The following is a 15321-nucleotide window of genomic DNA, read 5'->3' as shown; positions in this document are numbered from 1 at the left end:
AGTGACGTTTCTCATTAACATTAATAATCATTAAGGAGCGTGCTTTGTATTCTATATTTTTTTTTTAAAAACCCTGTTTGGTAGACCTGTAGTGAGATGAGGGCATCAGCAAGGTATAACCATTGTGTAGCACTACCAGACAGGATGCAGAACCTATATAAGTATGGCTCCCCTGTGTACATTTATGTTTAGAAAGTCAAAATAATATATTACTAACCCTACAGTTTCTCTTTGAGTGAAATAAACACTTGGTAGCTACATAGTGTATTATTATATAGTATTATTTTATTGTTATTATAATACAGGATTAATATAGCGCCAACAGTTTGCGCTGCGCTTTACAAAATGGAGGCAGACAATACAATTTCAATTCAATAGAGTTAGGAGGGCCCTGCTCATGAGAGCTTACAATCTAGCATGAATGTATTCAAATCTAGGAATCATTTTAAAGAGGGAATGCTTGAGGCTACAAGTTACATGCAGAAAATATTAATGGTGTTAATAATAAAAATAAAGTGCAAGAGCAGTATTCTTGCTGTTCTGATTTTTTTCACAGCAATTTAAATATATTAAATCCTCTTATTGGGTTGGATTGTCCTTTATTACCACCACTGGAGGGTGCTCTGATCCTTCTAACTGATATTGGTCTCCAGCTACATATTTGACTCCTGCAGTCAAAATACATCACAATGCTTTCCTATGGGCTTTCTTATGCTTTATTCACACTGCAATTATGTGAATAAAGCACAAGAAAGCCTATAGGAAAGCATTGTGATGTATTTTGACTGCAGGAGTCAAATAAACGGACTGCATCACAACTGCATATGGTGTGAACTGGCCCTAAGACTGTATGGGGGGGCAATGTAAATTGATGGACCTCACAATTATCTGGCCATTGTCATTTATAAAAGCTGCGTTGAGGGTTGAAGTGTGGGGTTATTACTAAAAATAGGTTTTGGTAATTCTGCTGCATTAGATATTAAAGCTAGTCATACACAAGGTAATCTAATAATTGGAAAATAAACCATAAGACCTCATTCAAACAGGCAGTGACATACATGTGGTTTTATGTGTTTAGAGAACATTTCTAAACTCATCTAATTGTATGTAATGATTTTAAATGGTATAATTCACACTGTTCATTTAACTGCATTATGATGCGTTGAAGTCAGTTGCATATAGAGTAGGGATGCACCGTTACCAGTTTTTCGATATCGAGTACAAGTGACGATATTTATCTTTCGGTACTCACCGATGCCGGTACTTCAGCTAGCATTGAGCCGGGCTTCCCGGGCAACCAAAAAGCTGGGCGGCGGGTAATGACACACTGCCCGGCTTCTTGATTGCCTGGGAAGCCGACTCCATGCTGTTTGGCCGGAAGCCGTCTTCAATGCCAATCCGCATCAAGCCAGCCAAACAGCCTGGAGCCGGCTTCCCGGCCAATCGGGAAACCAAGCGGCGAGTCATTACCCGCAGCCCGGCTTACTTATTGGCCAGAAGGCCGGCTGCATGTTCCCTCACGGCACTGCCGGTAAGAGGAAATCCCCCTCTGACCGGAAGTTCTGGCATCAGGGGTAAGTATCGGAGCATTTGGATGAGTACTCCCCAAATACTCGGTATCTGCACTGATATTAGTATCGGCGCATCCCTAATTTTGATAAAATTGAAATCGTTGCATGCACGGGCAGATTAGTTTCTCTGAATGCATCTAAATATTTTATAATCTTGCTTAAACACAGGAAGGAGAAGGTGATTCGGGAAGTATTGTGTTTGTGTAAATAAAACAAAGGAGGTCTGTGAATGTAGCCCAGACCCCCTGAAACATTCACCCACACTGTTCTGTACGTGGCGGTTGAATTGACAGTAATGAGGAAAGCCGGGTTATCTCAAGAGGGATTAAAGGTAGATGGCATGATAGACTCCAACCCACATAGTCTGTAGTGATGCCAGGTTCCTACACAAATGTTGGTTCACCATGTAATGACTTAAAAGCAACCAATCATGCAAGGAATATATGGATTGCCATTGTCTTTTCTTCTGACTTCTGAACATGTTTCTCTTTCATGCTGGCCTGCTTACTTCAGTTCATTTCACTGGTTTTAAGCTTGTTGCAGGTCAGTTACTCAGAAGGTACTGAAACCAGACACAGGCAGACATGTTTTATTATTATTTTTTAGATGGAGGTCAGCAGTGGCACCCCACATTTTTTTCACTTCTTATTATGCTTCACTGTATACGGTTTTCTAAGCAAATATTGCTGGTAAATCTGTTAAGTTTCTTACCTGGAGATCTTGCCAGTAACCACACTTTCTGTAGCAGGCTGACAGTGGCAAATCACTGCCTTGCAATTAGGAGCAGTGTTGTCCGCCTGCTGTGTGCTCTCCTTTAGTTTACGATTGGTTTCCCCATCAACTCTGCAGCAGAGGTGCGCAGACCTGACAGGCAGCCCAGTGACTGGAGTATAGCTCATTGCAAGCTGACACCGCTACTGCAATTGCAAGCCGGTGGCTTAGTGTTGTCAGCCTGCAGCAAGAAGTGCAGTTTCTGGCAGTATATCAAGACTAGAAGAAAAAGCTCTCTATACAGTCAGTCAGTTTGATACCAAACATACTAAAAGAAATAGATGTTGGGTTTACATACTGTCATAGGGAAACATAAAACTGCTGTAATTATGAAATTCAGGAACCTAAAGAGGCTCCATATACCCGCAGCATCCCCCAAAACATTTCCTGGACTCTTCTGACACACAAAGCTTCAAGACTTCCTCCTGGTGACACATCTTGCACACCTCTTCTTACCTCTGGCACATACCTATTGGTCAGTGATCCTTCTAATCCCAGCGATGGGCCACAAGGAATGGCTGATGCTATCTCTTGTGCTTTTCTTTATTACAGTACCATAAGATCAGACCCCTGGGGAAAAAGTGATAAACAGCTCATTTCCTGCTGGGAAAGCTCCGATAGCATCTTAGGATTCAGCTATGGCACGCTGAGGGAGTGGAGTTAGTGTATTTCCACTTTTACAGTCAAATTTGAGAAAACCCCTCTTAATGTTATGTTCCATGTTCATTCACACCTAAAATAATAAGAAAATCTTACTTTTTAGATGTCTCTGTGTAGCTGGAGCCTTTGCAAAACTCTGGCTGTCCCCATAAAACCGCTAGGCTGAGCTTCCCCCATCATTATGCAATGCTTCTAGACCTTTAACCTTTGTTAGGACACACATTGTTCAAATCCAGACTAAAACTGATAATGATAACTGCCTGCACAGTACAGACAGGGTTCATTATGTTAACCTTATCCTGCCCAGCCCCCTACAGAGAACAACTTTTCTTTCAGAATTGATCATGTATTGTGCAAGCAGCAATTTAAAAAGAAAAGTTATGCTATGTGAATGAGATACATCTAAGAATTATAAACAGATGTTTGGTTTCAAAAGGGAAAATACACTTTGTTTCAAATTTGGGCACATGTATTTGGTAACCCCCAAGTACAGAAGTTTTGTAGCTACTTTAAAGGAGAACTATGAGATGAGTGATTTCCACTCACCTCATAGTTCTAGCCGACCTGTGACAATGAGACTGTCACAGGTCGGCTCAGTAGATCGGGAGGTGAGCGAACACATACCGGGTTCGCTCACCTCTCGATTCTGTCACGGCTCTCTGCCGTGACAGGGGGAGGGGCCGGATTCCCCTCTCCCCGCTCCGATCTGCCAGCGCTGACTGGCGGAACGGGTGGGGGAGGGGGCAGGTACAGCTGGCTCTGCCTCTAGATAGGCAGAGCCAGCTGTCACTCACGCAGCTGGGCGGATCTCGATGTCGGGATCCGCTGCGGCGTCTCCTTATACCGCGAGCTGTAGCTCGCGGCATACTGAGCTTAGGGTAACGGGAGGACGCTAGTTTGTGTCCTCCCGTTACCCTAAGGAGAACTATGGGGAAAAACACTGACCCCATAGTTCTCCTTTAAAGGAGAAGTATTGGGAGCGTAAAATGTACTCTTCCCAATAATTTGAACCTGCGTGTGACACTGCAGCTGTCACATCCCGGCTCTACCCAATGAGAACTGAGCAATCACAAACCACTGATTACTCAGCTCGCGGTCTTCAAGCAGAGAGCAGTGACTGATGGTCACCACTCCACACAGGGATTCCTCCCTACCCTCTCTCTGTTCCTCCAGCTCTCACTGGAGGGACAGACGGGAGGGGGCGGGCACAGCTGGTGCTGGATCTAGAGAGGCAGAGCCAGCTGTCAATCAGGCAGCAAGGTGGATCCTGACAGTATTATCGGGATCCTTCCCAGCTGCAGCGCCTCTCTGCACTGTCAGCATATAGTAGCCCACTAGATTCGATTCTGACTTTGGGCCACAGGAGTACTTTAGTAAAAAAATCTTCCTGTGACCCAAAAGAGAACTAAAGTTCTTGACTTTTGTATTTTAATTATTAATAGTCTTCAGTTTTTTATTGATACATTTCTTTTTTGCTCTTAGTCGTCAGGCACTTTTGCGGCTCTGTGACAGACTTTTTCATGTAACTGTACAGTTTGTCACCAAATGATTAAAGAATCCGTGCTGTATCTGTTGTGCTTTATAAAATCTCTGTAATAAATGGAAGAGAACAGCTTCTGTAAAAAAAAAAACTTCATCTGCCAATTAAATCAGAGATCAAATGCAGACATTTTTCCAACTGCTTTTTATTTTTTTTTATTTCTCTCACATCAACATAGAAAAATCATTTTTGTTAAATACAAATAACAAATGTACACCTGTGCTGGATCTTTGTAAAAGATAATTAGACCTAACAATAACATTTACACTTTGTGTAAAGAGAATAGGACATGTATCAGAATTACCAAACAACATTATTATATGAAAAACACCTTTCTTACCAGGAATGAAAAAAAAAAAAACATCTTCCAGTTCCCTCGTGTATCTTTATAGTCTGGCCAGAGGTCACATGGTTCCCTATGTTCATGTGCCTAGTACTTAACAGTCATGAAGACCCTGTCTGGCAGGCTTTCAGCAAGGTTAGAGGATCAACAGTGCATCAATAGGAAGCAAAACCTGTATCTATAAGGAGTACATGTACTTATATAAACTATGCATTAAATTTTTTTATTTTTTTTTTGGCATTAACACGTTAATAATTAACATTAATCGGATCCTATTTACATGGTTTGTTAAAAAAACCATTATAAAGTCTAAAAAGATTATAGTTCTCTTATTTTAATACAGTGTTCTTTTCCGTAGATCCCATCGGCTCCTAGTCCTGTTGCAGATTTCTCTGCCATCAAAGAGCTGGACTCCTTAAATAATGAAATTGTTGAATTGCAGAGGTGAGTGCAAGCAACGTTCTTGTGATATGTTACGAAGTTATGTTTAACTTAAGGCAAATGTATTTTGGCTTCGGAGGTACATTTTCCATGGGTTTCTTATACGTTCACAGTTACTTGTATGGTGTATTTTGGTTTTGTCCTTCCCTAGACTAGACTAAACTCGGGCACCCCCCTAATCTACACTTGCCCCACCCCTTCCTGTTTAAGACCAACCCCTTTGTAACCTCCCACCCCTTCCTCTTTAGGCTCCAGCTTTCCTCTTAGCGCTCCGCCTCTTCCTCGTTGTACATTAAAAGTGGATTATGAATGCCTGTATTTTGTTGTTTGTAGAGGGAGTACAAATCCCAGCAATACATTATACAGCATTGCTGAAAGGCACCCGGTTATAGAAGACTACAAATCCCAGCAATACATTGTGCAGCAATGCAGAATAATATGAAGCTACATACTCTGTGCTGCTCTGGGGTGCCGGGCTGATGTCTCCAGGGAAAAATCTCAGGGGGGCTGTGCGGGGTCTCTGGGGGGCTGTGGTTCAGCAATGCCCGGGTTCTGGTCCAGTACAATGGCAAAAAATAGTGCATGCATTTATTGGACTATTTTTTTGCGATCGCACTGGACTGTAACCTGGGCATTGCTGAACCACGCGTTCTGCTGCAGGCGATCTCACTGTGGGTGGGTTGGGCAGTGACTTGAATGGCACCACCACGCCCCCTCCGACCCCAAAACGCAGGGAGGCTTGCTTACGTGATCCAGTGCGTTCTGGCCACGAGCTGTACTGGAATGCACTGAATTAGGTGTGAACAAGCTCTAAATATAATAGATCCCAGGAAACACGGCTGCCTGTGGTACAGGTAACACCTGCACATAGGTATATATAATAGATCGCAGGGATCTCTATACCTGTGTCACACAGGTATAGAGATCTATTATATGTGATCTATTATATATACCACAGGCTGTGTGCAGAGATCTATTAAACAAGGCTGCCTGTAGTACACACTGCACTTGCAGTGATTTTTCAGTGCTCCACGGGACCCCATTGCACACCGCTTTGCCCAGTGCCTTACCCAGTCAGCAGCTGAGCTCCCTGGTCTGCCTTTTGTTCAGGTCCCTGGGGGTCCTTGCATCGTTCTCAGGCCATCCATTTCCACGGCTTTGCTCTTGAATGCCTGAGAGCAGAAGGCTGTCGCCAGCCCAGCCTGTCAGCAGTGAGTATTCTTCTGCTCGCCTCGGCTGGAATGTAGAGAAAGTGAAAGCAGCGGCGGTCAGGTATTTCTTCGGCTGCTGGTGTACACCCCTGCATTATCCAGGCTGGATGTCCCCTAGGATTATAGGAGAGGGGGGAACGGGTCCCCTCACTGGTTTGGGGGCGGCATTTTTTGCCGTCCCCGATGAAAGTGCCGCTCAAGGCAGATGCCTTGTTTGCCTTGCGGTGAATACGCCCCTGCTTGTATGGAGGACTAAAAACCTGATTTCAAAATCACTTTTAAAGTGTATCTAAACCCAAGAACAGAAATGTTAAAGTAAAGCCAAACCTTATCTGGCTTTACTTCTCTTTTGGGTCACAGGAGTGCATTTACTAATACTGATGGTTTTAACACTTTCCCACTCTATCCAAAACAAAAAATGATATACAAAGTTTTGGCTTTCGATACATTTTAGTAAGAAAAAAAGGATGATATTTTTCTGAAATACTCTGTACTCAGCTGCTTCTTCATAAAGTGAGAGGATCGCAAATATTTATAGGATGTATAGCACTTCCTGTTCATTCATGACTTGGGACATAGTTATCATTATGTCCTCCGTTATTTACAAACACTGAGTGATCAGTACTGATTGCTCAGTATTTGTGCTCCGCTCTCCATCCTGACTGCTCTGCCATCTCTCACCTGTCACCAGAGGTGAGGTCTCCTCCTCAAACCCGTCCCACTCGACCTGCTGACGGGCATCTCTGCCGCACTTGGCCTCCTGACAGGTCTCTCCCCCCCGCACTGCCACGTTATGCCCCCTGACAGGTCTCTCCTCCCCGCTGAGGCGCCGGCAGCTGGATCAACTCCCGATTCCTGCTGCCTCTGGTGACCCAGCTGGAGGAGAGCAGTCGGGGGGATCAGACGGGATACAGACTGAAGCTTGCAGCCAGTGCCCAGTGGAGAGGAGAGAAGCTGGGCATGCACTGCGTTTTTGGCTGTTTTTGTACTGTCGGCATTTTGCCCATAGAACCATTTTGGTCCGAAATGTTTCCGCAGCCGAAATTTCAGTGCATCTCTAATTATAAGTTTTGTAGGAAGTATACAGGTGAAGCCTGTCTTATTTAAACCTTAGATATCTATCTAGTATATGTGCCTTGTGATATTAAAGTGTGTGGTATCATAATGCCAAGATCCAAAGATCTCTGTAAGGCCCTCAGAAAGAAGGCTCTGGATGTTTGGGTCTGACGAGATTTAAAAGGATTGCAAAGTTCTTTGAAATTAATCATTCCACTGTAAGAAAGGTAATCTTCAAGTGGCTGAAAGTTCAAACGACTGCTAATTTGTCCAGGACTGGCCAGCCCAGCAAATTCAGCCCAAGACCTGAGTGTGTGATGCTAAATGAAGACTCTAAGAACCCAAAAGTTTGATTTGTGGGACTTGGAATAATGTGTGTACCATGGGTGAGTAAAGGACAGAAAAGAAAAAACATCCCTGATCATGTAAAAAAAACCTGAAAGTGACCAGAAATGAGTAGCAACTGAAGACATCCTAAACAAAAAGAGGGAAGGTGGAGGCAAGGAGGCTAAATAGACCATGGTAAGGGGGTTAAACAACTCTGTCTCTACACTGGGGCATTTGTGCAGTAATTTAGGTAGTGTCTGAAGTGTTGTTCAGTGTGGCTGAGGTGCACTCATCAGAGAACATAAACTGTTTCCAATAAAACCAAGTTTGTCTGAATGTGTGCATTGTGTCTTTGAGGGATGCAGTCAAATCTTCAGTATGCATGACATTGTCAACTCTTGAAACCCAGTGGTGTGAATCAGGAGGCTACATTTGCTTACAAGTATCTGGGATGCAGGATCTGGATTTGGGAACCGGGGTGAGGCATGGAGAAAGCAGGCCACAGGGTTTCCACTAGGGTCAAGATACACAAGTGTAATGATTATGGGTGGTACCTGAGACCGAAACAATTTAATCTTTGTGCATTCCCAAAAGATTTCTAGGAGTGTCCAACAGACTTCTCCACAACACCAGCATCTATCCTTTGAACCTGGGAAGATGCATGAAAGGACGTGGGGTGGTCGTGTACCACCTTGTTAGCACAGGGTATTTTAACTTTTGCTGCAGCAATTACCAGTGCTAAAAAAAAGTGAGAGAACCACACATTCTGTTTTTTCTTTTTTTTTCCTCTCTGATTTGTATTATGCAAAGAAGAAATGTTAGGGACTTATACTTGGATACATGAAGCAGTTAAATTCTTGGTTAAACCAGCACTGGTCAGAATGATCAAATGTGTTCTGGTCACACAGGTATAAATTATCTTCAGACTTGAAGGGGTTGGAATCATTGCCTACACCAGTTCTAGCCACAGAGAATAATGAGATCTGACCGAACAGACTTCTGTGCTGAACTGAGACGTCCATTATTCATAATGGACAGGTCTGGGGCATATGGAAGATTGTAAAGGATGCTTTAAGTGCTGGAGGGAAAATACTTTTCTGTCTCTGGGTAGTTCAAGCAGTGTTAACTACATTTTGTGACACCGGATCAATATAATTGTTGTCATATAAAGGTGCCAGAACACCAGTTCCTGGCTTCAGTTCTTTCCTATCTTTAGCCATAGTATTATAATGAATACCAGATTTGTTGACTGTGACTGCTCTCAGCTCAATGACTTAATGGTTTATCTCCCTGGTTACAATGTCTCCTAGGGATTTCCCTTTTTAACAAGTGCATGGTGATGTCCTTTAGAAAGTGAGTATTCCACGATCTGTGCAAAAATAAATAAATAAGTAAAATGAAGACAATACTTGCTCAGAATAAAAAAATAAAATAAAAACCTGAACTGGAAGACATAGTACAGAAGACAGCCGTTTACATCTTTCTGATAATGCTAGTTGCATATCTTTGGCTTATCTGCTTTGAGTCACTGACCTAGAACAAGTATGCAGCCAGTGAAGTAGTTTGGGAACTCTGAACTCCACATACTTGTGATCTGCATACTTGATTCATTGATCCAGTAAGTATTGAAGATGATCAGCCAGACAAGTAGGTTTTTCAGTAGAGTTCAGCCATGACACCATTTAGCTTCCATACCTTTTGACTGACCCAGAACAAGTGTGAATTCTATCTTTTCACCTTCTTTCAGGGCATCCTTGTTCTGAGTAAAGGCCCAGAAAATAATGATGCCATCAGCAAAAGTCTGACATCAGAAGGAGGTCAGCAGTACCGGCCCCAGTTTTGTTCTTCTCATGATGGGACACTTTAAAAGTGATTTTGAAATGCAGTAAAATACTGCAAGGACAGCTTCTGGGAGCTTTGTTCCTGCGGACATAGGCACTCCCTCAGAAATACATCTCCCAAGAGCCATTTACCTACACACAGTTTGTGAGTCAATCCAGCAGCATTGTTTTGCTGGGAAAGAAATCAGTGTATGCATGTAGAGAGGTGCAGGAACAGATGAAGTTCTGTAGCTCAGCAGACAGGACCGGCAACAATGCTAAGGATTTCAGTGTGACATTCTCAGCTTAATACAAGAAGATAGAAAGTTACTGGATTTCTGACAAACAGTTATGTGCTAAAATTCTAGTGTAGTTGCATTATTTTTAAAGGATAAACCTTGGAAAATATGCGTGTATTGGAGAAATGTTCTGCATAAGTTTTAGTGTTTGCTTAGACATACAAGTTAACATTTTGTATGTTAGATTAAGCTCTGGTGAATAAGTTGGTGAAAGAATGCATGGATCTGGCTCATGAGGAAATACTGGTATTTCTTGTATGAGACATGTTAAGTTTCACTTCTCTTCTTTCATTATGACATTCTCCATTTTAATTGGTGTCAATGGGGTACAACCGTAGTACAATCTCCCTTTCTTTGCAGTGTTAAAATTGCAGGCTTGGTGAGCTGTAAACCTGTTCTTAGTGTTAACTGACAATTGCTGTTAAGCTCCAGGCTTACTAGACACTTGTGACTTCTGTCGCAAGTCCCCTGGGTGCGAGGCAGTCATTAACTGCTTTGGAACTGTACTTCTACGTTGCCGAGTTCATTACCTTCCGATAAATATTGACAACGGCATCTTCCTGACCTAATGGCGGCCGTTTCCGGGAGCCCGGGATGCATTAAACCTTTGATCTCCTGCCATTAGTCCACAATATTTTTTGCTGTGGTTTGTACCCAGCGCTGGGACCACGTCTCTCAAGGATTATGAGCCTTCAAAGAAACCGCCTTCCAGTGTTTTGTTTCATGTCTGCAGTTCATAGCCTACATTACCTCAATCGTTATCTGTTTTTACATTATTTAAGCATCCTTCTCTCTCCAATGACAATGGAGCGTGAGTAATGATCAATTAAAATGCTGCGCGCTGTGCGTGACTGCCTAAAATCTCCACGCCATCGTTCCTCAGACTTTCAAGGGTGAGTGTGCAAAAATGGTGGTTCTCTGTGCATATGACGTGATAGTGTCATCTGTAGGGCTCTGGTGCTTAAAGTATATCTTTAGGCAAAACTTTGTTAGTTTTGGATAGAGAATGGAAGGTTTTGGTTTTTTTTTGTTGCTGTGCACACTGAGAAGAGTCACCTTTTCACTTTGTTGTGGCAACCATAGTCATAGGGAGTTATGGCATATGTAAAAGTTTACAGTTGCCATAGGAACTGTGAGTGTAAATGAGGTTTAATCTTCCAATGGGAACACCTGTTGTGGTGGCAAATGTTTAAGAGGGAATGTCCCCTTAGCTTAAGGTGTCCATACACCCTGCAATCATCGGACGAAAATTATATATATATATATGAATGTTGACATAGACCCAGAATTCATAATTTCTACAGTCTTCTGATGTCAACAAGCAGAATTCGACCGTTTCCCTTTATGTGCAGTGCATAGGTCAGGATCCCGTATATCCATATGGGAATAAGCTAAGTAATGAATACTATTTGTGTGGAGGTTGATCACTTTACTGCCATCCATTTTAAGATGTACATTGCTGCATTTGCAGAATTGTGTTTTTAATTGAATTGGAGTTGCTGTTACAGCTTTGTAGAGATTGTGCTATTGTTTGTCTGGGTTTCTATTTCTGGTATAATTGGCTTGATGGAAGAAGTCCCATGAAGTTGCAGATGTATTACATTTCCAAAGCTTCTGCTGCTGTTCTCTCTATAGACTGTTGCATACACGCAGAGTAAAATGTTGCTGTCTTATATTTTAGTTATGAGAGCCTCTGCTTTTTTCTGCATGGTGCCCTTGGGTATGGGGATTAAAGCAGTACTCCGGACATTTAACTCGCCACCAGCTTCCCCACCACTACCAACCACCATCACACTTTTTGTATTTTTGTTTCTAAAACCCCATACACGCACCTTGTTTTTCTTGAAGTCTTCTAGCTGGTCCGGAGACGGCACCCACAGCTTTCTTCACTCCACCAGCTCAGTCTTCCTGAACTGAGCAGCCTTCATGTAATGGCACATGGGCGCCCCTCGGTTCTGGAGTATTATGAGCCCAGGCTCCATGATGGTTTCCCCCCACGGGGGTGTACAAATGACAGGCTGAACTCATGGACTGTCATTACACCCAAAGAGGGCTGCTGACGACGTACTGAGCAGGAAGCCGGAGATAGTGCTGAAGTATGGACCACCTAAAAAGAAAGTTGGAATTTTTTTGGGGGGAGTTTCACTTTAAGTATAAGAATGCATTTGTCATGTTTTAAACATTTCATTGATCATTTTGATGCATCTTATAACAGGCCCCGAAGGAACCTGCACCCTAAGCAATCTGTGGGTCAAATTTACAAAAAATAAAAAAGTGTCAAATCGTGCATGTAGTGCAATAAATAAAGAGTGCCAGTGCACCACACTGACAGGCCCTAGGGGCCGGAGTGCAAAAATATTGCCCCGGACTAGCCATAAGGCCTGCGTTGTGCAGAAAATGCAAAGTGGTGTGTGTCCATGTGCATCAGTGAGTCAAAGTGGGGTCCCGCACCCAAGTGACTTTCTGAGCACCCCTGGGATGCCACCCCCAGGGGGCACAATACCACGGGCTCTGCCGCCTCCGAACCCTCCGGCCAGACCAAGCTTCGCACCCATTCCCATCAGGAGTTTGGGCACCTTCAGAGGTCCATCCGCCAAAACGCACCCATTAACAAGAGTCGTTAGTTCCCACGGCCTGCAACCTCCTCCAGTACCCAACCAATTACACCGGCGAATACTAAGCCACCATCCCCCCAGACTAGGAGTGGTGTCATTCTTCCACCCGCAACTGATAAGAACAGATACTACACTTGATCTTAGCCAAAAGGCCGAGAAGCTCTACACAATTTTATTTGACGTTTTTGACGTTGAGTGGGAATGTGTTGGAACCACTGTCAGGTTTTGTATTGCAGTCTGTGTCCATACCGTGGAGATTCAGCCTCTCTATTTGTCCAGGTGGTCATTCTGGGGCAGAAAGTGAGGGAAAATCCAAAATGTTACAGCTGTCACCTGAAACAGGAGGTGAAGGGAAACCTTCCTATGGGGACACTGGTTCTGGTGACAACTGTCTAAAACTGACTATACACCAGTAGAATGTTGTTGAAAAATTTGTATTTTCAGAATGTTTGTTCCATCCTCTAATGGTTAGTGAGGTCTCATCGACATTCGAGGAGAATCAAAGGGGAGTGTTTGCGAGTCATTACACGCTGCCTGGCTTCCTTAATTGGACTTCGGTATCGTTATCGGAGTCGTCGAGTACCGAGAAAAAAAATATCGGTACTCGTTACCAAAAAAACGGTATCGGTGCATCCCTAGTGTTCTTCACACAGGGAATAATTGTACATACTGCGATGCGTATGTATCGGCCTCAAAAGAAACCTGTTTAATACGTCTGAGATTCCATACAAGTAGCCGCACTGTATGAAACATTTTAAGGGCTTTTTTTTCTAACGAAATTAGGTGAATGAATTCTCTGATGAATGATTTTGAATGAACATTTGAAAGAAAATCTAACAAATGTATGGCCAGCTAAGGTGAAATTGCTCTTCCTTTGGATATGCAAGATACCCACAGTGCGTCACAGTGTGAAACAGCCCTGAGGGCTTGTTCACACCATCTCTAGACAAGATCTGGACGTGTTTCTGGAAACGTGGGTATGTGCATTTTTTGTGCATGTTTTTTTTTTTTGTCTCAAGTTGGACTTTCTAGTGTGTTCCAGTGCATTTACGTGTTTGCATGCGTTTGTATTTTGGTGCATTCCGGGCCAGAAAAAATTGTGCATGCAATATTTTTTTTTTTAAATGTTTTGGAACTGAACGCAGTGGTTTGAATTAGCCTCACTTTTTACCATAGGAATGAATGGGAATGTGTTTTTGGACCAGACAAAAAAATTCTGGTCCGGACATGGGGTGGATGAGCCCTAAATGTATTTTAAATGCAATTATTGTAAGTACCTGAATTTACCTTTGCATCAGCCCCTTGCTGTGCCTGTACGGCAGAGCTCAGAGTGGAAGACTAGCAGCACAAGAAGCTAGGTAGTTCATGTGCTGACCAGAAAAACTCTGATAGAGGGAGAAAGCAAAGTGACTGAAAGATAAGCTCATCACTGTGCTGCTCCTCCTTTACTGCCCCGTACAGGGTGTGGGTATGTCAGTGACAGCATGGGCTCAGAGGAATTGGGTTGAATGCTACTGGCCATCATTCAACCTAGAAGACTGAATAACTTTTAAAAAAAAGTTACGGGACAACTCCAGATGGACGGTGTATATCAGCAGAAGCTGTGTTTTGGATTTAATTTTTTTTCCTTTCATTGTGTCTTATGATGTGCTATACATTTTTGGGATTTTCTTTGATTGGTGTTCTGTTTTAAAAATGCCACATGTAGACCAATAAACATTTATGATGAGACATTTAAAGACGTCATGCGTCATGTTTCATCTGACTATGGTAAATCCACAAAGCCAAAGCAAACTCCCTTGTTTTGAGATGTGAGGATATTTGTGTCATAACGAAAGTGTCTGTGTTGCCCATCACAAACAATAAAACCCCAGCTATTGTTGTTCTGATGTTTAAAGCATCTGCTTGCTTTGGGCAACAAGGATCCTATTCTCTTCAGCTACTCCAGGCACTGGGAGGGAAGGGTTAATTGATATATATCTTCCTTTTGGCTTACTGGGGAGGTACTGCTAGCCAAATAGCTAATGATTATAGTTAGATGACGTGTCCACCTTGGCAGGATTTTGGCTAAATTTGTCAGGACTGTGTAGGCTGTGGCTGTTTTGTGATGCTCCCAGTGATGTCAATGGGAGCTGACATGAATCCACTCTGTACCTTCAGCCAAGTTAAAAACAGTAAAAAAATCATCATTTATTTTAGGAAATTGGGGAACTGTGTTCTAATTTAAAACATTAGTATTAAAACCGGTCCATAGTTCCAGTTTAGAAATCTCAGAACTAAGTACTTTGAGGGGAATTTATCAAAACTGGAGCAGATAAAATCTGGAGCAGTTGCCCATGGCAACCAATCCGCTTTTCTCTTCAGTTTGTTTAGCAAAGCTCTGAAAATGAAAAAGAGAAGCTGATTGGTTGCCATGGGCAACTGCTCCAGATTCTGCCTGCTCCAGTTTTGATAAATTCCCCTCTTTGCGTATTGATTTACTAAGTAAGATTTGTTTGTATTTTTAACCTCTTCCTGGAGGCCATACCTATATATGTGGCAGCAAGAAGGTGGACCATATTGCACCCCACCAGCACTGTGGCCGTGCTGTCACCCAAGCACATAGTGATTTTGGGAGCTTGTAGGATGGGCGTCTGATCACGTGATCGCTGTGACAGCCATGATCAA

The 15321-nt window shown here is 42.9% G+C and overlaps 1 protein-coding gene across 3 annotated transcripts in view; it reads left to right on the top strand.

The window, feature by feature from the left end:
- The window catches only part of EPS15 (epidermal growth factor receptor pathway substrate 15), a 94610-nt gene that overhangs the window by 45540 nt on the left and 33749 nt on the right, over positions 1 to 15321 (top strand). For all 3 annotated transcript variants that reach the window (XM_018552499.1, XM_018552500.1, XM_018552498.1), the window contains exon 12: positions 5244 to 5329. In XM_018552499.1, coding sequence (XP_018408001.1) covers positions 5244 to 5329 — 86 coding nt within the window. The remainder of the gene's footprint in view (positions 1 to 5243; positions 5330 to 15321) is intronic.

Source organism: Nanorana parkeri, unplaced genomic scaffold (genome assembly GCF_000935625.1).
Source record: "Nanorana parkeri isolate BGI_ZX_2015 unplaced genomic scaffold, ASM93562v1 scaffold89, whole genome shotgun sequence".
In the NCBI taxonomy this organism is placed as follows: domain Eukaryota; kingdom Metazoa; phylum Chordata; class Amphibia; order Anura; family Dicroglossidae; genus Nanorana; species Nanorana parkeri.
The sequence above is the reverse complement of the archived record's forward strand: the minus strand, read 5'-3'. Positions and strand labels throughout refer to the sequence as shown.